At 38.5% G+C, this 24,040-nt stretch overlaps 1 protein-coding gene across 29 annotated transcripts in view; it reads left to right on the top strand.

Annotated features, from left to right (window-relative positions):
• Positions 1-24,040, top strand: part of SOX6 (SRY-box transcription factor 6) — a 518,699-nt gene that overhangs the window by 386,001 nt on the left and 108,658 nt on the right. For 26 of the 29 annotated variants that reach the window (XM_006134565.5, XM_025190443.3, XM_089778649.1 and 23 more), the window contains 2 exons: positions 928-1,051; positions 13,425-13,504. In XM_006134565.5, coding sequence (XP_006134627.1) covers positions 928-1,051; positions 13,425-13,504 — 204 coding nt within the window. The remainder of the gene's footprint in view (positions 1-927; positions 1,052-13,424; positions 13,505-24,040) is intronic. The other 3 variants (XM_075928052.2, XM_075928039.2, XM_075928037.2) reach the window with 1 other exon arrangement.

Here is a 24,040-nt window from a genome sequence, read left to right as displayed (position 1 = left end):
ATGTATAGCATAAATAAAGAAATCAGGAAATTAAAATATGAATTTAACAGACATGTTAAATGTCACATCTCTCATTTTCTGTATGTGGAATATGAATGCTGATATAGGGTGAAGAGTTTTCTGCTTTTGCATGTTCGTGCTCTTTGCTACTTTTATTAAGGTCAAATGAAATTTGATGTTGTAGGATTTATTCTGAAATGCTCTCTGAATAGAACTCCATAATTACTGAGCTACATGATAGTGCAGAAAGCTGTAAAACTGCTTAGATAGACAAGCAATTTATATGTTACAGTGAGGTGTGTATGGTGAAAGATATTTAATTGGGAGCCAAGATGTTGTAGCTTTAAATCTTAAGAGATGGGAGGGTTGTCTAGGAGACTAATGTACTATAGTGAGATTTTCAAACAACATACCTGAATTGTTGGCATATGTACTAGCAATACAATAGTGTAAGATCTCAGAAATAAAATTATCAATCTAAATATGCTTAAATATGAAGATTAAAATAGCTCTTTAGATAATAGGCTACCTTTAAAGGGCTTGTCACTGTGATATCTAAGCTCCCAAGAGAAATAAAAATCTGAAAGACTAATGCAAATATAGGCCACTTTTTTCTTTTCTCAGTATGAATCTATAGTATATTACAACTAAGGTTTCATTTTACACAATGAAAAGTAAACACAAGAAATAATTAAAAAATCGGCCAGAAGCAGGATAAAGTGCAGTTCCCGGAGACTGTTACACCTTTGACACTGAGGGAAAACAAGGTTAGGGAGGGCTTTGATGTGATAATGTGAAATTGGTGAGGATTACGTGAAGGAGAAGGTTCTGGGGGGCTGTGTGAACACAAGAACACTAACAGTGCTGGAGAAATACCTGTCAGGATAAATTTGTGCTATTTCTGATCAGAGACTCTCTTTTGTTTAGCAGGTTCAGGGTCACATGCCTCCGCTCATGATCCCAATTTTTCCACACGACCAGCGGACATTGGCAGCAGCTGCTGCAGCCCAGCAGGGATTCCTCTTCCCCCCAGGAATAACTTACAAGCCAGGTAAGCTGACAAGGATATGAACTATTTAACATGTTCAGATATTTACCGAGGCTTCTCTTGTGCTATGTCTGATACAGAAGAGGTTACAGAAAAGGACTGGCTAGTTGAAAATAATGTGAAGTTTTGTAAGTCCAGCAGAAAATATCTTTGAAGTTTAAAGGAGATGAATGGATGATTGGTTACCGAGTTCCATATTAATTTCACTTCCGGAGCCTACAAAATAAACTGCTCTGAATTTATTCACTCACTTGCCTACCAATTTGCATTTGGTACACCCTTATTCTTAATACTTCTTTTATTGCCTGTCATATCTGCAGGATGTACGAATACTTGTCTTTTATGCAAAAATTCTTACCCTTAATTAACAATAAAAGCAAAAAGGAGGTATAATTTAATTAGTATGCTTCTAACGGGCAACTTTCTGTTTGATTTCAATGTGAATAATAAAGGTTTCAGTACTTCAATGCCAATTATCATTCAGTCTTGTAACAGGTCACATAACCTTTGCAGTGAAATATGTTTTGAGATGATTTAGCAAATGTTATGATTTCTTTCTTTATTCCTCTGAGTTTACTGGACTCCTGGGGAATTCAATTAGGGATATAATGGTTTGAAGCTACTTTCAGAGCCTTCTTGTAAACAAGGCTTTAAATGTTTAAAGACAGGTTGCCAAAGGAATTCAATGTAAGAAGATAGTTAAGTAAATAAAAGTCAACCTTATTTTCATTTGTACATTCTTTGTAAGTGACCTCATCCCAGAAGCAGCAACCTTATTTTGCTCATTAATAAATATTCCCTGCCAAGCTCTCTTTAGCATATTAACCTGATGAATATTAACCACAAAATCTGAGTGTAACAGTTTCTTTAGCTTTTAAATGTGAAATTTCAAAGTAAAGGATTGATCCAGCTTCTACTAAAGTCAATGAGATATTTGCAGTTGACTTCAGGAGGAGCGGGAACAAAACCAAAGTAAAAGCATCATAATATAAGACGTGAACAGCCTATATAATGAAAGTCAGACTAAAATCTCTTCAAGCAAGTTTACTTAAATGTGGTATGAAATGGTGCCAAATTGGATTTCAGCATGCATTTCCATTTGTCCTTTTTTCATTTTGTATCTTTATTCTCTTTGGAAACAAAAAGTCTCTTTCAGATAATTATCTTACTTCCATATCTCATTTTTTTCAGCCCTAAAAATCCCAAAGCACTTTGTAGAAATAGCAGATTGATACACACCCTATCCAGAGAGAAGAGTTCATCTGGCTGTGTAAAGCAGCCATCACTGGCATGTAAAGGTGTGTCTACACAGTACAGTTATTTAGGAATAAAGGCTATTATTCCGAAATAACTATGAGAGCATCTACACCGCAATTCCATTATTTTGAAATAATTCCAAAATAATGGACAGCTTATTCTGATGTCTGTAAACCTCATTCTATGAGGAATAATACCTATTCCAACATAGCTATTTTGAAATAAGGCGTGTGTAGATGCTCCACTTCTGCTATTTCTAAATAACCCCTCACCAGGGCCATTTTAAGTTATTCCTCCTGGGACTCTAAATTGAGAGCACGTCTACATTAGGGAAGCCTGCCTCGGACTAATTTTGAGGTTGCCCTGCAGTGTAGACGTGCTATTTCGAAATAAGATATTTTGGAATAACTATTCCAGAATAGCTTATTCCAAAATAACCATGCAGTGTAGACTTAGCCTAACTGTTTAAGTGCACACCCCAACATTTCACAGCAGTTGGGGACAGAAAATGAAGATGATCTTTTCCAGCTGAAATTTGAGGAGAGCATAGATCGGCAGAATATGATGATCAAACTGAGAATTTCTCCAGGACATTGGGGTTAACACTCTTACTCATATACCCCTCATTCAGGAAATCCCCAAAGTACTTGTTTTAGTCCAATTGATTTCAATTTTTCAGATTAGTGAGGCTTTCCTGAATTTAGGATTTAATGGCCACTAATAATCCGGACCTGGTCCTGGGCTTTATTTCCCATCTCAAAGACGATACTTCCACTAGTGTTCTTTCAGGCTATACACGTGAATTGATCAGTGCTGGACTCAAAAGGAGAAGTGCTAGCACCTTTTCCTGAAGCATGTACGTTTCTATAGAACTCCCTCAAATCCTCTCTGCCCTGCTTTTGGTCCTCTCAGCTCACAGCACAAGGCAATGTGGCTTTGTGCTATCTTATCACTCTTGTGAATGAAGAAAAAAAGTTTATAAGACATATTAAAATACTCAAGATACTGACTAAAATGGAGGCCTGAATTGTCTCAGGACATGACTAATGGGATATAAAGCTATTCACAATTGGGTTGCTGGTTTGAATCCAGCTCAGCTTGGTAGAAACGAGATGTCACTATGATCGGACACTGTTCAGTGGCTTGTGTGAAATGAGCATAATTATATTTTGATATATTTATGGAGTTTGATAGCATGTGTTGCTAAGGTAGCTGGCTGTGGTCAGTTTCGGCTGTACAGATCTCATCATAAAACCCCTCCTACTACAGTAGCATGTCCATTCCTCCCCCTCAGTAGAGAGGTTTAGGAAAATAATAAATATGAAGACAGAACTACACTTCCTTCACTATCTTTCTTAGAAGTTGTTCCTCCAGGTCAGTGCTGAGGGGGTTTGTGGGAAATTGCATTGCTCTTACTTGTGCTTTTTGTCAACCATGAGTGAATGGAAAACTTTCATCTCCAGGACTATCGATCTCATTTGAGCTGCAGAGTCACTTATATTTTTAAAGAAAGATTAAGAAATGAAACAGACAGTCCTTTAAATATTCCTTCCATTGCTTGTTCACTTTCCTTTTAATTTTTGCCTTTTAATTTAGGCCTTTTCATCTGGAAAGCAGAGAGGGCCACGTTTTCAAACATTTTCACTTCCCAGCTGCTTTCACTTGTAGTAACAGGAGCTAGGCTGAATACTTGAAAATCTAGCTACTTTCTTTACTTACTTAAGGAAGGGTGAGGCCTTTTGTGAATTTTGCCCAAAATTCTGTACTATCATAACCAAGACAATAGCTATTTATAAAAGATTGTGCCACATTGCACCATTTCATGAGGAAACCTAAGGGAGAGGCTGCAGTGCTTACCCAAATCTGCTTGGGAAAGAACTCCCTTCTGCATGAATCCAAGTGGAAGGGTTGATGGCCCTTCTCTCCAAATGCTGGAGTTCCAGGAGATGAACCAGGCCAAAGTTAGCAAACATTCATCACAAGTAATAAATACATTGAGGAAAAAATGAAGTCCCATGTTCCTTTATGTATCTCAAAGTGGTATCATGTAATTTTCCGGCATGGTAAGTACTAATTGAGAAATCAGAGCGGCATAGATTACCTAATTAATTTTTCATACATATTTCTTTCAGTGTTTATACCGTATAGTGGATTAATTAAAACTTGGAGCTCTGTGTAACTAAAATTATTGTGATAACTGACCTGCGGGCACTTGACGAGCGTCCCAGAGTACATGGCTATGGAAGTTGTACCGTATTCCGATGGGATGCTTAGAGTGGCAGCTGTTAGAAAGCCAATATTTGTTAAGAGAGGCCACACAGTTATTTTGCATTGGTTATTTTGCATTCTAATTACAGCAGAAGAACTGTTCTATTCGCCAATGGGCAAATGCTGATCTTTTAATGGTAAGCACTGTACCTACTGCTTTAAATTGGTCAGCAGTGTAGCCGTTCAATTCTTCCTCTTCCTCCAGCCCAGAACAAGAAATTCCACCTAGCTTTACTGCCACATGCATTCAGGCTTATAAGAATGTTGTCAGCTTGGAGCATCATTGAACATGGTTACTGAGGGCATATCTACACTGCACGCTTATTTTGAAATAAGCTATTATAATAGTTATTCTGAAATAGCTTATTTTGAAATAGCATGTCTACACTGCAGTGAAGCCTCAAAATTAGTCCAAGGAAGACTTCCCTAATGTAGACGTGCTATCTCAATTTAGAGCCCCAGGAGACACCACGGAGGAATAACTTAGAGTGGCCCTGGTGAAGGGCTATTTCAAAATAGCAGCAGTGGAGCATCTACACACACCTTATTTCAAAGTAGCTATTTCAGAATAGGCGTTCTTCCTCATAGAATGAGGTTTACAGATTTCGGAATAAGCTGTCTGTTATTTCAAAATTGTTTCAAAATAATGAAATGGCTGTGTAGACGCTCGCATTGTTATTTGGAAATAATGCTAGTTATCTCGAAATAATGGTGCAGTATAGATACACCCTGGCTATGTCTAGACTGCAAGCCTCTTTCGAAAGAGGCTCTTTCGAAAGATAGTTTCGAAAGAGCCTCTTTCGAAAGAGAGTGTCTAGACTGCACGTTGAACTTTTGAAAAAGCGGCTTGCTTTTTCGAAAGAAAGCATCCAGTGAGTCTGGATGCTCTCTTTCGAAGAAGCCCTATTTACATTGAAGAACGCCTTCTTTCGAAAGAGGAACTTTCGAAAGAAGGCGTTCTTCCTCGTGAAATGAGGTTTACTGCCATCGAAAGAAAAGCCGCGTTCTTTCGATTTAATTTCGAAAGAACGCGGCTTGAGTCTGGACGCAGGGGAAGTTTTTTCGGAAAAAGGCTACTTTTCCCGAAAAAAACCCTGAGTCTGGACATAGCCACCTGAGACCCTTTCAGAGCCTTACCCTGAAGGGTGAATTATTTCCTGTCCCTGGTTTGGGCAGTGTAGAGGAGTTTTCTTTTCCTTGAACTGAGTCAAAGTATAACCTCCTGCAGGTCCCATGACCCTTGTGAGGGAGCAGGACAGTAGAATAAGGAAAGATCCAGGATATGGATTAACCGCAGACAGGAGTCAGGCCATTCTGTAAGCAGCTATTCCCCTTATTTTTGTTCATGGCTGATGGGAGCTGATCTTTTTTGGGAATATATTAGCTGGTTGCAGTACTGTTTTTTTGCAGTCTACATAGCTTAGCAGGCCAGGGATAATTTCTGCTAGATAAAAGATTTGTGGCAAAATATGTTGCAACACATTTTTCAGATGTACAAGGTACAATGAAATAGACTAGTAAAGTTATGAACTTTGGGGTTTATCTAAATCCAGGGATGTGAATCATGAAATCTGATCCTGAATTTGTTTGAGTAATGTGCTGTTGTGTATTTCTAAGCAATAACTCATACCTCAGGCATAAATCTTACACAGATTAGAAATATTTAGAAATAACATCTACCTAACTAGAGCACTTTACAGTTTATACAGAAATCAGCTTTGGAAATGTGATTGTTTTTACAATACAGAGAAATATAAAATTAGGAATCATTATTTCTGGTCACTGTAAACAGCAGAAACAAAACAAAAAATCTGATTCTGATTCAGTTACTCTGGATTTACCCCAGTTTAGCTCATTCTCCTCTGATAAACTGAGGTAAATCCGGAGTAACTGTTGAAATCAGTAAAAATACATTGGCGTAAACCCAATGAAATTGAAGAGAGATTCAGACTCATTGTTACCAAACTGAACAGATCTCTCAACAGATTTTCACACAGATCTCACAACTTGTAAAGTTTGTTAGAAACCCATAACAATCTCCCCAAAATACATGCCTAGGTAATCTAAATGACTGGCATCTTGAGACTTATACCCTTTACTTTTATTTCCAGTTGTTGGAGAAGTCCTTTGTAAAGTATTAACAGAAACTAGAAATGTTCAAACCTAGTGTGTAGTCTCATGGAGCTGCTCTTATTGTTGGCAGTGAAGGCAGTAAGCACACATCCAGTCATTGGACAGTTCTACTTAGTGAGATGGCTGAACATCACTGGGTGGGAGACCTTAATATAAACCTATGAGAGTCTTGTTCCTTGTAGAAATTCTGTAAGACTCCAGTGAAATTCTTCAAAGAGTTCCTATTGGCTTCATATGTTGCTCAATCTAAACCCTAACTAAACAGCAGTAGCAGTCAGATAAACAGTTTCACCTGTAAGATCCACTTTTTTTTACCTTAGGCAAATGCTTGTCACTGCGACTACATTTGCTGAGGGCTCAATATGACATAGTCTTAGTCAGTATGGTGATGTCTAGACTACATGCCTTTGCCGGGAGAGGCATGTAAATTAGACTACCCGACTTAGTCAGCGAAGCAGAGATTTAAATATCCCCCACTTCATTAAAACAAAAATGGCCGCCGTGTTGTGCTGGCTCAGCTGATCATCGGCACAACACGGCAGTCAAGATGCAGATCAGTCGGCAAGCAAAGCTTGTGTCAACCGATTCCTTATGCCTTGTGAAGCGAGGTTTACAGGATTGGTCGGCAAAGGCTTTCCTTGCCGACCGATCTGTGTCTTGCCTGCCGCATTGTGCCAACGATCAGCTGAGCTGGCACAATGCGGTGGCCATTTTTATTTTAATGAAGCGGGGGATATTTAAATCCCCGCTTCATTGACTATGTCAGGTAGTCTAATTTACATGCCTATGCCAGCAGAGGCATGTAGTCTAGACATACCCTATGAGTGATATTTGTTGAAACAGTAGCACAACAGTTGTCATCACATTGACTTATTTTCTAATTTTGATTTTAACAAATAGGGATGAATTGGTTGAGAATTTGAAATTGTAAAGCTGCTTGGGTGAAAGTGATCATGATTCTAAGGAATGGTAGAAAGTAGAACAGAAAAATTAAGACAATTTCAAGATGGCAGAATTTAGCAAACTCAAAGAACTGGTAGATAAGGTCCCATGGGAAGCAAAACTAAAAGGAAAAACAATTTGAAGACAGTTGGCAGTTTTTCAAAGGCACATTATTAATGGTGCAAGGGAAAATTCCTCCACTGTGTATGAAAGATAGGAAGCAAGGCAAGAGACCACCCTTGCTTACTCAGGAGATCTTGAATAATCTAAAAATCAAAAAGTCCCATAAAAAGTAGAAACTAGGCAAAAATACATAAGATGAATATAAACAAATAACACAAGTATGTAGGGGCAAAATTAGGAAGGCGGAGGCACAAAACGAGTTCAATCTAGCTAGAGACATAACGTGTAACAAGAAAACATTCTACAAATATATTAGAAGCAAGAGGAAGACCAAAGACAGGGTAGGCTGGTTGCCCAGTGAAGAGGGAGAAACAATAACTGAAAATGTGGAAATGGCAGAGGTGCTTAACTACTTCTTTGTTTCAGTTTTCACCAAGATTGGTGGTGATTGGATGCCTACAATAGTGAATGCTGGAGAATAGGAAGTATGTTCACATGTTAAAATAGGAAAAGAAAAGATAAAAATTACTTGGAAAATTAGATGTCTTTAAGTCACCAGGTTCTGATGAAATGCCTGCTAGAGTACTCAAGTGGCTGATTGAGAAGGTATCTGGGCCATTAGCTATCATCTTTGGAAAGTCATGGAAGATGGGAGAGATCCTAGTAGACTGGAGAAGGGCAAATCTAGTGCCCATCCATAAAAAGGGAAATAAGGACAACCCAGGAAACTACAGGCCAGTCATCTTAATTTCAGTCCCAGGAAATATAATGTAGCAAATAATTAAGGAACCTATCTGCAAACATCTGGAAGATAATAAAATGATAAGTAACGGTAAGCATGGATTTGTCAAAAGCAAATCATGCCAAATCAGCCTGATAGCTGTATTTGATAGGATAACAAGCCTTGTGGATAAAGAGGAAGTGGTGGACATGGTATACCTAGACTTTAGTAAAGCATTCGATACTGTCTTGTATGACCTTATCATTAAACTAGGGAAGTACAGATGAGGCTACTATAAGGTGGGTGCATAACTGATTGGATAACCATTCTCAGATAATAGTTATCAATGATTCACAGTCATTCTGGAAGGTCATAATAAGTGAGGTTCTGCAGGGATCAATTTTGGGACTGGCAAACATCATTCTGGGATGCATTAACAGGAGTGTTTTGAGCAAGACAAAAAGTCATTCTTCTGCTCTACTCTGTACTCATTAGACTCAGGGCTGGCCCACAACATTTTGGCCCTTGAGACGGGGAGCTCAAATGATGCCTCCATGCCCCTTCGCTTAAGCCAAAACATTGAACAGTCTCAATTCTGCCTTCTTCCTGGTCTACTCCTCCTGTACTGCAGACAGAATACATATGCACCAGCAGCAGACACAATTTTCTACACTCTGGGTCCTAGTGGCTCTCCCACACACACAGTCTGGCACCTGAGGCGGCCACCTCAGTTCACCTCATGGTAAGGCCAGCCCTGATTAGACCTCAACTGGAGTGTTGTGTCCAGGTCTGGGTACCATGTTCAGGAAAGATGTGGAGAAATTGGAGAAGGTCTAGAGAAGAACAACAAAAGATGATTGAAGGTCTAGAAAAATTGACCTCTATGGGAAGAGTGAAAGAATTGGGTTTATTTAGTTTGGAAAAGGGAAGACTGAGAGGGAACATAACAGATTTCAAGTACCTAAAATGTTGTTACAAGGAAGAGGGAGAAAAATTGTTCTCCTTAATGTCTGAGGTTATGACAAAAAGCAATGGGCTTAAATTACAGCATGGGAAATTTAGATTAGACATTAGAAACATTTCCTATCTACCAGGGTGGTTAAGTATTGGAATAAATTGCCTGTGCAGGTTGTAGAATCTCTATCATTGGTGATAATCAAGAGCAGGGTTGGACCAACATCTATCAGGGATGATCTAGATGGTGCTTGGTCCAGCCATGAGGGCAGGGGACTGGACTTGATGACCTCTCGAGGTCCCTTCCAGTTCTAGGATTCTATTAGAGTCTCCATACTGTCTCTATATTGAATTGACTTTATTAGCAGCTTGACTAATCCTAATGTCCTTACATAAACAAAACCCCCATTCTATGCAAAGACTGCAAGTCTAGGCATCAGCTTTGGAACTGTGATGGGAAATAGCAACACTGGGAGGCAGGGAAAGTAGAGACAGCTGTGAACTCTTCTGGGGCTCTTTATACCATTGGAAAATGTACAAATGTTAATTTCCAAACCCATATCAGATGTGTGTAGAATTTCAGGTTAATTTATATAAGTGAGTAAATCCCGAGCAAACCTTAGCACCCACTTGCAAGATAGAGTGAAGCCGTGTATGTCCGTTGAAATGTGTTAAGAACAAAGATAAGTGGCAAAACTGACAGACTAACAGATTTGTCCATTCTGGGTTTCCTGCCTTGTAGACCACCAAATCTTGATTTGAAAAGCAAGTCTCTCCTCTTGTGAATAAAGATCAGTTGAGCTTCATTGCTGAATCCAAGACAAACTAAGTAAGAGATATTTAGTTATTCTATATGCAGAACAATGTGGTACAACTGTGTGCTACTTTTATTCAGTTAGAAATGTTGCCCAATATAACATGTGAAACAAAAATCTGGAGAAGTTTTCTATGGCAGGTAAACACCAGTGTATAACAATAACTGCAAACATAAATAGATAATCAACAAAGCAGGAAGACTATGGAGATCAGTTTGTAAAACAAGAAGGGTTCAGATTTTCTTCTTTAGGCATTCTTCTCACTCCCTGGTTATCAAAGGCTGGTACACACCAGTAGCTCAAGCAGACCTGTTTCAACATGTTGTGTCTTCCTTTGTACAAATTTAAAAAGAAAGGGTCCTCACGCAAGCATTCCAAATCCAGAAACAAATTTGAAAAAAATTGCTACAACATGTTGACTGATTTCTTGCCAAGACAGCTACTGAGAAGCTTCTTGATCCATTTTTGCATGGAGAAAATTAGAAGAGGGAAATATATATCTTCTGTAATTAAAAATTAAAACCAGTCTGTACCCTGAGTGCTCACTTGCCTTGGGGCGGGAGTGAGGGGAAGTACCTTTGCTCGGCTTTTGCTACTGGGTGTCAGCAAAGCATTCTCTAGCTCTGGAGCTATTAAGTTTTGTTCTCTGAATAATGATACTACAGTATATGGGAATTTAACCACTCACAGATTTTTTTTAAATGGTCAAATCTGACACAAATAAAAGAGAGACAACACTATGTTTTTTTTTTAATTATAAACATGAATTTATATTTTTTCCTCAAGAAAAGGGAAAAACTGCAGGTGAGCCAGAGAACACAACAGGGTGTGGTACAAAAACTAATAAACTAATAAATTAACTGTGAAGCTCTATATATATATATATATATATATATATATATATATATATATATATATATATATTCCAGCTATTTCAAACCATAGAAGCATGACAGCTGTGAAAAAGGAGTGCCGCAGGGAATTCTTTTAGAGTTTGATTTTTTTAAAAATATGTTTGACATGGAAAATGTTTTAGTACAAATAAAGCAACTGGTATTGAACTTAAAAAGTGGAAGGAGGGGGAGAGAGATTACTGTGTGGAACGGGAATGAATAATTCATGATATTTAAAGAAAGAATGTCTCCAAAATGTTCTGCAAGGCAGTCCATGCTGATAGCTTGAATGGTTATGTCCTCCCCACCCCACACCATTTAAAGGATCATTAATTCAACATCATTGTGATTTTTTTTAAAACCTGGCAAGATATTTACCAAAGAAACATTACTTAACTTAGATCAGGATATTCTTTTTTCAGATAATTTAGTTTAGTTATCAGGGAGCTAAGCAGTATTATTTAAACATAAATAGACTGTCTTGTACTATCAGAAAATAATTTAGCTGTTGCTTAAAAACAACAACAACAACAACAACAACAATCCTGCAAACTAAAATCAACCTCATGGAAGGGGGAAAAATAAGATCAGATATTTTGAACATTACTCCATAGGATACCATCACAATATAGTGTTAGTGAATGCATTGTAGCAGAGCTCCATATGCAATCAGAAGCCAATTGTTACTGGACTGTGTACAAGCACATACTGTGCTCAATGGTCTGATGAGGTATTATGGATATGATGCAAAGAGACCTTGTGGATTAGAAACTCACAATTTGTTAAAAAGTGAAAGCATCTTAACATTTACACTGAGCTGGCTGAGTACAGTAGCACTTCAGGTGGTAAACAATTCCAATGAATCCACTGACTTTGTGACGACTTCAGGTACTAATGTAGATTTGAAAAAACCAAACCAAACCAAACCAAACCAAACCAAACCAAACCAAACCAAAAAAAGAAACAGATGATGGAATTTCCCGACTATTTTATTCTGGATACCCTTGACATTTTGTCTTCATTCTTACATTCTACTTTCAATGTACAAAAAAAAAAAAAAAAAAAAAAAGATGAAAACAATCTGATTAGTGTAAATACAAAAAAAATGTTCAGAGGAACAGCCTATTAAAATATAGCTTAGAGATATACATAACACTGACTTTAAACAAGGAGCCAGAGCCAAAGTGATACTCCATTAAATCATGGTTATAGTGTAATTTATCCATCACTATATTATTTTTTATATTCCAGGTTCCACAGTTCCACTGACAAACTTTTGTTGTTGTTGCCAGCATTCCTTCATCATTCACATTAACTAAACATGTTAATGTTGCTATATGACAGGGATCATTTTAGTGGCTTGGAAGTGGAAGGCTTATAGAATGTTATGATACATAAAGCTGTAGTGCTTATTTCAGATATCTTATTTTTGAGCATACTAATCATAATTCAAATGCAAATGCACAATTATTTAAGTTGTTATCATAGGATGCCAAATCCCTAAGCTCGTAGCAACTGAGGGCAGTCAGCACCTCCCTGTGTTGAGGTCTAAAAAGTTATGTAGAAATTCACTTTTTGTGTTTTTCACATGCTGTGAAGTTTTCAGATAATCTTTTCAATAAAAAAAATTGCTAGGATTAAAATGACATTCATACTTTACCGGTATCATTTAATCCTCACAACGGTCCTCTGAAGTGAGGACATATTGCTAGCCTCATTTTAACGATGAGCAAGCTTAAGTCATAGAGAAGTTCCGGAACTTATCACACAACGAGTTAATGACAGAACAGGGAACAGAACAACAACAATAACCCAAAGGGCCCAATCCCCACAGGTTCTGAATGACTGCATCTCCCATTAACATTAGAGGTCCTCAGTGTGTTGCAGGATTGGTCCTCAGCTGCAAGATCTTGACCATAGGTTTTTATAAAGTTATTTAACTTTATTATAAGTACTGATATGTTTTATGATTTGTAATAGAGTGTACATGACTGAATTGCACACTTACTCCTTTAATAAAAATCACGAGCATCACATTCATGGTTTGCCAGTTTGCCTACCAGCTATCTGTTAACAAAAAGTTCCAAGGTAGCACTGCAAGTCTGTGCCCAGCTAAACCTTTTGTTTTTGCAGATGTTTGGGCTTAGAGGCGTGTTATAGAGCTTAGAGCTGTGTTGTGGAGCACAGGCAAGGCTAAGTCCATGTTTGCACTTGCCTGCTGCTATTCTCTGCTCATTGTCTAAACCTGTATGCATTGTTCTCCTCGACAGGTGATAACTACCCTGTGCAGTTCATTCCATCAACAATGGCAGCTGCTGCTGCTTCTGGACTCAGCCCTTTACAGCTCCAGGTATGTGCCAGAACAAAAAAATGTGGGACAGAAGCCAACACTTCGGAGGAAAACTGCTAACCACTAACCAGCTGTATGCTAAATAATAGTCTGAACATTAAATAACTTTTAAGCATAGCCCAGAAGGATTAACACCTTATATACTTACAAGTCTGAAAATATAGCAGCGTGCTATGAAAGAAAGACAACATTATGACTTTGTACTGCGTGTTTTATGTCAATTGAATGAATATTTTTTTTAAATATATGACCAGTTGTCAGGAGATATGTTCAGAGATCTTTTCCCACTTTATTTGCCTTTTCTTTCTCCTAATTTTACCACATGAGCTGCAGCTGGAGCATTGTGTATATCGGAAAAAATGCTTTGTTGTTTCTTTTTACTTTTTCTTTTAGTTGTTTTTCTCTTAAACAGTACAGTGACAAGTGTTTCATAAATTGCTAACTCCTGGCTTTTGCATTTATGTAATCTCTACCTTTCCATTCCATACATTAAGCTGCTCAGATGCCAGGGCAGTGAGGATTCTGGGTTTAGCTCCTAGCTAGGTCATTTATTTGTTTTCTCCATAAAATAATTAAATTCTACTGGAAAATGATTTGCACACCAGATTTTTAGCCAGGTTTTCATGGTGTTTAAGTTAACAAGAAAAGCTACAAAGGCTTTCAAAGTTAAAATGTGTGGAAAGCGAGAAACGTAAGAGGAACAACAAGAAGTACATTACTATATGCAAGTAAACCTTTGAAAATCAGTTTTACTTATACTGGACTTGCGTTTATTTGAACAGCAAGGATAAAATAGAATAGCACAATAGTGCAAGATCAAAATACAGATAGCTACTTTGCTTATCTTTCTTTGGTTGTACCATTTCTATAATATTTTTAAAAAAGGGACGGGAGTGCTAGATCCGCAGACCTGCCATTTTCTCACCTATAACTATCAAATCAAAAGTTCCCCCTTAAAAGGCATTCCCTTGCCAATAAAAATCCACAGGTGACATATGTATGGTATTGCCTGCTGCACACCAACAATGCCTGTGAAGAATAGTGAAGTATAACAGCATTGGAGATGGGCAAACATACAACTGCCTTTAAAAACAGGAACCAAAAGAAACCAGGGATTTAAAGACAAGTCAGCTTGGAAGAAGACTAGAACAATATATTATACAATCACCTAGTGTGATAAATAGCCAACATGCATTTGTCAAGAAGAAATTATTCCAAACCAATCTGAGTGGATGGAGAGGAAGTGCTAGACATGATTTATTTTCATTTTAGGAAAACTTTTAACACAGTCTCACGTGATATTTTCATGAAAACCTACGGAAATGAGGTGTATATTAAACCTTTATAAAGTGGATGCACAACTGTCTATACCCATGGTTTAATGGAAAGCTTCAAAGACTAGCGATCAGTGATTCACTGTCAAACTGGAACAATATAACTAGTAGTGTCACATAGGGTCCTAGTGTGGTACTATACAATATTTCCATGAATCACTAGGATAATGGAAATGGAGCTTCTGTATATAAAATTTGCATATCACACCATGCAGAGAGGGATTTCTAGCACTTTGGAGGACAGGATTAGAATTCAGAAGGAGCTTGCTAAACTGGAGAGTTAATCTGAAGTCAACAAGATGACATTTAGTAAAGAATTGGGGGTTACAATCGATCACAAATTCAATACGAGCCAATAATATAATGCAGCTGTGAAAAATAACAACATTCGGGGTTGTATTAACAGACCTGCTGTTGAGTAAGACATAGGGTTTAATTGTCCTGCTCTACTTGCCACTTGTGAGTAGTGTTCCCTCTAATTTTTTTCCACCCCCTCAGCGGTGCACATAACAAAATTCTTGTGGCGGGGGTGGGATCAAGGGGTTCTGAATGTGGAAGGGGACTCAGGTCTGGGGCAGTGGGTTGGGGTGCAAGGGTATGAGGGCTCTGACTGGGGTTTTGGGATCTAGGATGGGGCTGGGTTGAAGTGCAAGGGCTCTAACTGGGGGAGCAGGCTCTGGGGTGGGTATGAGGGTTTGTGGAAGGGCTCAGAGCTGGGGGTTGGGTGATAGGAGGGGGGTACAGGTTCAGGGCTGAGTGTGTGGTCTTTGGGGCAGTGCTTGCGATGTGGGCTTTGGGGTGCAGGAGGCTGCTCAGGACTTGGGGGGCTCAAGGTTGTACTTTGGGGTATAGGAGTGGGGCTCAGGCTTACCTTTTCTCCAAGCCCTGGCAGCTTCAGGGCTTGGAGAAAAGCTGCAGCCCTGAGCCCCTGCACAGGCTTCATAGCTTGTGCATGTGGTTTAATGGAAAGCTACTTGGCCAAGAAACTTAGGTAGAGCAAGGCTTGTGGGGCCTTGACTGGACTATTCTGCCCAGTTTTGGTTGCCTCGCTTTGAAAGAGATGTGGGCAAGTTGGAGAACATCCAGAGGAAAACAACAACAATGATAAAAGGTTTAGAAAACCTGAGCCATGAGGAAAGGTTAAAATAATTGGGTGAGTTTAGTTTTGAGAAAAGAATAATGTGGGAGACACTGATAATAGTTGTCAAATATAATAAGGGTTGTTACAAACAGGACAGTGAGTGAGTATTGTTCATGTCCACTGAAGGAAGGATGAGAAGTTGCCACCTTAATCTTCATGGAGATGAGGGTTAAAATGAGGTAAAACTTTCTATTTGTAGGGCTTGTGAAGTGCTGGAATAGGTTACCAAGAGAGCTTGTGGAATCCCCGGTTTTGGAGTGTTTTAAGAACAGGTTAGATTAGACGAACATCTGTCAGGATTGGTCCAGGTATACATGGTTCTTCCTCAGAACAGAGGGGGTGGACTAGCTTGCCCCTTGCAGGCCTACATTTCTGTAATTTTATGATTCTGTATTTCGTGCAAAGACAGTTTGGGTAAAACAAGTTATTTTTCATTTTATATCCACAAACCAGACCCTGTGCCTAGATATGGCAGGTAGCTCTCTGTTCTGACCAGCATTCAGAGCACTTCATTGCTATATTACTGTGAACTTTTGAACTTTCCAGCCATATCCCACAATAATAGCAGCTACGTCCCTGGAAGCTTACCTAACAAAAGATGGGTTGCCAATTAATTCAAGGAAATTAAAACATTTGTAAAGGCTAGCCCGGACCCTCCTTCCTGATGGTAGACCCTTGTGGCTTATCTCTCTAAAAGGATGTAATGAAGACCAGCCTAGTGTTTTACCTATATCTGTGCTAGCTGTGAGTGCAGTGTGCAAGCTCCGCACAACTCCACAAGCAACCCAATTCCAGGGACACCACAGAGATTTCTCAGGTAATTAGGATCAATCCCAGGGGCCATTTGTACACTAGCAAAAAAGCTACATTGAAATAAAACTACATTTTGCCCTGTACACAGTTTACACACTAAATTTTTACAACCTTAGCTACCTCATTATGGAAAAAAAAATCCTCTTTAAAACTTTGGTGCGGATGTCATTGTGGAGAGTTTTGAATATCATAACTGAGAGATAGGACAGAGTGTATTCAGTGGAGAGTCAGTATTCAGTGGATCGCTGGCCCAATGTGTTCTTGGTAATCTGTGTTGCACCTTTTCAAGGTGTTTCTGTTCACTCTTTCAGTGTCAAGCCTATGTGAGCGAATCCATCCAAATCTGCCTTCAGCTGAGTAGTTTGCAAATACAGTACCAAATACACATGTGGCAGATATGCATAGTGGTATGTGTCCCATTGCTGATGCATGTGTCCAACATATTGCCATAATTATTGAGAGTGATGATTCATTACTGATGACACTTGCAAATCATTTCCTCCACAGTGTTCCTTTTTATATCCTTTCCTGCAGTCTCTCTTCTTTCTTGCCACCATGATTTTTAACTTGTACAAAGTTTGCACTCACGTAATAGAAATCTCCTGTAGGCTCATATGCATGGCAAGCCTGATTTAAAAGAACGTATTTGCTCATCACGCAGCTTTTCCCAAGCTTTCTCAGCAGTCTTGGCAGCCCTATGGAAATCTTGTATCAGCTTAGTTGACACTCATGCTATGTCTAGACTGACCTTTTTGGGGGGTAAAAGGTATGCAAATTGTGCTCATCAATTGCTTACCTTTTACCGATTTTTTTTTTTAGAAGAGACTTTTCTAAAATTTGGACCCATGTAGAAAAACCTCCTCCTTTGGAAGAGCCCTTATTCCTCATAAAATGAGGAATACAGGGCTTCCAAAAGAGCGTGTCTACTCTTCCGCAAAAAATGTCGGAAGAGCAAATGCGTTCCCTGGACGCGCTGGAGTTTTTCTGGGATACTAGAGGTATCCCGGAAAAACTCCGTAGTCTATTTATAGCCTTGACCCAGAAAACCAAAGACTACATTAAATCTTGTGCAGTGTCTCCCCAAAGAGGAAAAAAGTTACAGCTTGATCTTTATTGTTTAAAAAAATCTGCTTTCATTTTTAGGTATTTCTACAAAGCAGTTTATATGATAAAGAAGGAAATGTTGCAACTCTGTCAACAATTTCTGATAAACTGTTGATAGAAACGAAACATTACAATTATGTTAGCTGAAGTTATTCCTAAACAAAGTGAGCTCCACAAAACCTGTGGTTCCTAACTTTTCTTCCTGATCTAGTTGTGTAATTTGTCCTTCAAAGTTTATCACTTATAACATTAATGAGCCTTGGCAAGTCTTAACTATGGTTGCAGCTGTGTTCTGCAAGCCTGAAGTTTTTATAATCAAGTAAAGACAAAGAGTTTTAAAACTGTAACCAAATACACATTTGTCTATTTCTATTCTCCCTTTTTTATCTTTCTTCCTAATTGCAGACAAAGTAAATGACCTTTCGTTACACCGCTGGGTGCAGATCCAATGCACTGCTGAAGCATTGCACAGTGTGCCTCAGGGGCACAATATTAGTAGAGTGAAGGCCAAAGAATGCTATTTTTAGTTGCACAGTTCAGCAGATGGAGGCATGAATACTCATATATCTGAAGGTTGAGGGGTTTGAACCATTAATTTTGATAATGTATTTAACCCTGGGAACAATCAGAAACTGTAACTCTGAGGTTACAGTGCTTTTGACCTCTAGAGAACAGAGGGCACTCAGTACAGTAAACAATATATTACATTTCTACTTATACCAATTCTCTCACACGTATAAATTTCAGTACCCAATTGACATTTGCTTTCCTCAGCTATTTTAGCGCTGGTCCTTAAAGTAAGTCAAGAAGAATGTGCAGGAAAGAGGCCAATGTAATGCGACAGTCATGTAAATATGGCCTTTAAATAGCTAAGATGTTAAATGTGGCTGTTTATGAAGAAATAGTATTCTCTTGAACTAGAATCTTGGTGACTTATTATTTCCATGAAAAAGTTGTTTTAGTGGATTGCCTCTCTTTATGGAGTTTCCCCTATATGTTGTAACCTTGAAGCAATTTTTTATTGAGGCTAATGTGGTCAGATAGTCTTAGCACTGACTGAAGGTGATTTGGTCCCACTCTGTTACCACATCATGTAAAGTGATATACCTGCCTCATGTCGTCTTATTAAATGATGCATGCTCCTCTTCAGCAAATATAGCAGTTAAATATCACACAGTGTAAGTATTTCTAATTAAAATATCTCCATGTGTCAGCATATTGGTAATGTATTATTTTAATCCATTTATTTTGTTTATGAAACAGTGACATATGTTTAGATTGTGAAATATATGAGCCTTAAAAATCACTTTATTGAAGAAAATTAATTCCTACAATGCTGTCTCGGTAATGTGTTCACTCACCCAGTCAGTCACTGGCAGGCCTGCCACTCTTAATGTTGGTTAGACACACTTTAACAGTTTTATCTGACATAACATTCTCGGATGTAGGCAATAATGATTTTTTCAAATGCAAAAGTCATTGGATTTTCCTTTCTTTTTTAACCCAATGAAGAATGGGAATTGGGGCATACACGAAAGAGAGTCAGTGAGACCAATCAAAATTAAAACCAGCTAGTTACCTTTTCAAAGGTAGACACTGTAATTTGTTTGTCAGCAGGTAAGTGTTTGGGTCAACACACTGAGTGAGTGACTGTCAGCAGGAATTCCTACAAGACAAGTCATTTCACTCAATGTATTACTGGCAGATTGCTTACCTCTTCGAATCACTAGAGAAAAAAAAACTTAATATTGTTACAGGCAGAATTTCTGTCTTCATTAGCCTCGTAGAATGATTTTTATCTAGCACTCAAAGACTACTGAGCCCTGGGTGGGCATATTTTAAAAGAATGCTTCTTATTATGATACTATGAATAGTGGCCTAAATTAAGGAAACGGTATGTGCAAATTTGTGTAGGTGGAAATAGTAATTTAAATATTTGTGTTTTGTTTTATGTCATAGAAATTATGAGGTGAAAGAAGCTCAAAAAGAACAAAAAATAAAGGTTTTAATGCAGCTTTGAGAGAACAAGCAAACAATGGAGTAATAAAATCTTGTCAGGCTTGCAACAATTAGGAGAATTTAATTAAAACTAAAGGAATATTTATACATGTTCTCTTCTTCCTTCTCAACAAGTGTATGTGTATAGTGTCAATGGTGATAAAAGGATATAAATGAAAATGTGTCAGTGAGTTGCTATTTCACTTTCTTTTTTCGCAGTTTGGGGTTCTTTTGGGTTGGATACTTAATCCTTTGTCCCTACTTGCTATGTTGTGTCTTTTTTTTCTGAGCTCCTGCTTCAATTTCTATCTTGGATGAGTCTGAATTCCTTTGCACCATCATAGTGAAGGTTTATCTCTTTTATGAAGGGAGGGAAGACTGAGGCACAGTCGTAAGAGACTAAGTGACACATTTAAATTCACTCATCATCAGAAAGCATACTGATGATATAGAAAAGCTCATTCATTAGAATTTGGATGTCAGACTGCTTAACACAGCTCTTATTATAATGTAAATAAGTGGAATAAAATTCAAACCCATGTGAACACAGAAGGTTGAAGGTATGAATGTGAACAGAAAGTTTATGTGCCTAACAACTGGCTTCCTCGGAGTACTTTTTAAAGCTATTTTTCTGTGGCTGTAGAATGTATCCAATAGAAAGCTAGTCAGAGGAAGCAAATAAGCTACTGCTACACTTACCAATAGTACCCCATCAACCAGTGCTATGGTATTTCATTATAGGGCTGACACATTAAAAAAACCAAACAAACCTTTATTTAATTGTGATATGTCTTTGGGGAGCATCCTAGCTATGAAGCCCACTTACAGTTGGCATTGTACCCCTCCAAGCTTTTTAGAAATGTATATGGTATATGCCTATTGGGAACAGGTTGTGAGGTGTGTGTATTTCTCTAAGTTCATTACATTTCTGACAGCCCTGTAGCAGACGTTTTAAATTGCAACAATAGGTTATAACCAAAAAAGGATTTTCAGTATGAGGCTGTTCACATATCTGAATGTTTATCATTTTGAAGGTATTTCTACATCTGTGAGAGCAGTGCAACAAAAGCGCTTCTGTATGGAGATGGTAAATCCAGAAGGCACTGTGCGTACGTAGGCATTCCACTGCCATATCTCCATCCCCTTGCTGCTAATTGTTAGAATAGCAGTAATATGAATAACTCAATTTCACTCTGAAGTAAAAGTTGTAAGCATGAAGAAGAGGAAGTATTGTTAATGGAAAAAAGATAGAACAATGTTTTTAAAGGTTCATAGACTATCATCTGTTTTCTTTGGGAGGTCTTTGAATAAAGAAAGGAAGGATTCCTTACAAATGCCCACTTAAGACAAAAACGAAAAGGCAATTCATAGCTAAAAGAAAATATTCTAGAAATCAGTTACCATGATCACTGGGGTAAGTAAGATGAGATGTGTATATTTTTGTTTCTCCCACGCTGACTGTCTAAGACATGTTGTAGTTGGTTGGCAAAAATAATCATGGCTGAGGACTTGATAACAATATTAACTGGACTAACTCTTGAGCTCACAAGAAGGATTGGAATCATTTGTCTGCTTACAGATTCAGCATGAAGGCTATATCAGCATATCCTATTGGAATCACAGAAGATATGCATATCATTCAAAACAAATATAGCAGTGGCTGGGGAAGGCCAAAGCCATGGCATCTCAGCCCCAGCTCTCCACATGACCGCTGGAGAGGGCCGAGCTGATAGTGGGTGGGGGTTGGCTTCAGGAACAAAGGGGTGGGTCCTGGGCTTTACCGTGCCCATCCCTCCACCCTGTGCGTGCTGTGACATGATGACATCACTCCGTTGTTGCACAGGAATTTAGAGAGAGAGAGAGAGAGAGATAAGTAAGAACCTTAACCTGAATTGATAGAGCTGCAGAATTTCCCAGAAGCAATAAAGGAGGAGAGTTGCTGAGAGAGAGAGAGCGAAAGTAGAAAATAAAATCAAAATAACTGTTCACACTTAAACTGGGGGAAAAACTTAAAAGTGAGATGTCCTGAGATCCCAACCTCAGATCTATTTTGCTTAATATATTTAGATTTTTTTTACAATTTTTATTAGTGATTGGAAAATATTCAGGTAACGGACAATTATTCAGATTAGCAAAGACCAGAGAAGCCTTGAACAACCTCAGAGGGATCTTACAAAGCTAAGGTGAATCTGTAATATGATGGTTAACAAAATTCAATGTTGAAAAATGCCAAGTAGTGGTCACTGAAAGGAAAATAATTGTGAACAAGTTGCTGAGTTCTAAATTAACTGTAATCACACAGGAAAAAGTCAGGCTACCTAAGGAAAACCTCTACTCCCTGTGCTGCCATGGTCAACAAAAAACAAAACAAAATCAAATAAGATGTTAAAAGGATAAATAGGATAAAATAATACTGCAAGTATCATAATACCATTATGTGAGTCAATGGTACATTTTCAAACAGGCCTCGCCAGGTCTGCCTTTGTATAAATTCTTCATTTGCTTGGATGCCTGCTGATAGTGGGGGGAGGCAAAGAGGCCTGACAAATCAAAGGGCCCCAAGCCCCAAGCCTCTCAGCCACCACTGCTGCTACTGCTACCAGGCGATGGACTGCATAGCACCAGGCAGCACGCTCCTCACTCTGGCCAGGAGCTGAGGGAGATTGTGGGGGGAAGTGGTCTAGACAGCACTGAGGGCCAGCTGCTCTGACCCTGCCCCTTCTGACTGAGGTCCCAACCCTTCCAGGAGCATGGAGTTGGCCCCCTCCCCATCTTGCCCAGGGGCCTGGTGAGTCTGTCGGCTCTCCTGTTTGCATATGTAAGATACATTTTCCTAAACATTCATAACTAGGTTTAAAATTATTTGATTTTGATGTGCAACTGTGGAGTTTACACACACAATTACAGGGGTATTTAGAGGTCTGTTTTGCTCTTAATGTTTGTGCGCTCTTGTTTAAAACAAATAATTTGTTTGAAAGTCCATATAAGTTCCAGATTTACAGTAGGAGATTTCTATGAGATATCTGCAAATGGCTTGAAATGTAATTATTTTAAAAGTTTAAAATATCTTTTAATAAGGGTGGGTTTATGGTTCACAAAGAAGGCATTTCACTATTTTTTGCATGTAAATCTATGTTGAAAAACGTAACAGGTAAAACAGCATGCTGAAAGGGGACAAACCATATTTAATGATATGTTAATTGAATGGGATGCTAGAGATACACCTGAATGACTTTTTCCCCAGATGTGCCCCAGCTGAGTGATAAAGCTTCTCCTGATCAGTAGAGCCAGTATGTATTTATTATATCCCCATTTGTCATCTTCTAGTTTTGCTAGTGAAAATAATGCCATGGCTGCGAACTACAGTGTGATCTCTCTGTGGCTCTTCAATAGTGGATACGTTATATAGCTTAAACCTGCAATTTTCACTTTAAAAACATACCTTTCAGTTGTGACTCTGTGAGCCCTGGTCTGCACTAGGCAGTTATTTCAAAATAACCTCCCCTTATTTCGAAATAATGAGCAGAGCATCCACACCACCAAGCACTCTTCCTCTGACTTCCCTTACTCCTCACACAATGAGGGTTACAAGAGTCAGAGTAAGTCCTCCAGCTTGACAAGTATTTTGACAGTATTTTGAAATAACTGCCTGCTGTGTCAATGTGGACTAAGTTATTTTGTATAGAGCTAGTTATTTCCAAATAGTAGACGTACTCTCAGTGTGCTTTGTTTTCTTCTTTATTTTGGTGCCTGCTTGGCAGATCTAGAAACATCTATAAAACAGACAACTGTTGCACAGCTTAAGGCAGGTGTCTTACTCTTGACTTATCGCTCCACCTTTTCAGTTAGGAAACTCAGTTCTCAGGTCTCTTCTAATTCATTTCACATAGGCTACTGTATAGCCATTGGCTTTTAGTCTCTATTTACATGAGCTAGATTTGAACTAGTGACCATGCTTTACTACCAATCCCCTGAAACATCCAGTCCTATATCAGAGGGGTAGCCGTGTTAGCCTGATCCTGGCCTGCATATTTATTCCTGCCTCTGGAAATTTCCACTACATGCATCTGACGAAGTGGGTCTTTGCCCACGAAAGCTTATGCTCCTACACTTCAGTTAGTCTATAAGGTGCCACAGGACATCCAG

This window comes from Pelodiscus sinensis, chromosome 5 (assembly GCF_052426305.1).
Source record: "Pelodiscus sinensis isolate ZL-2025 chromosome 5, ASM5242630v1, whole genome shotgun sequence".
NCBI classification, from domain to species: Eukaryota; Metazoa; Chordata; order Testudines; family Trionychidae; genus Pelodiscus; species Pelodiscus sinensis.
Note: the sequence above shows the minus strand (reverse complement) of the source record. Positions and strands in the feature narration are given on the sequence as shown.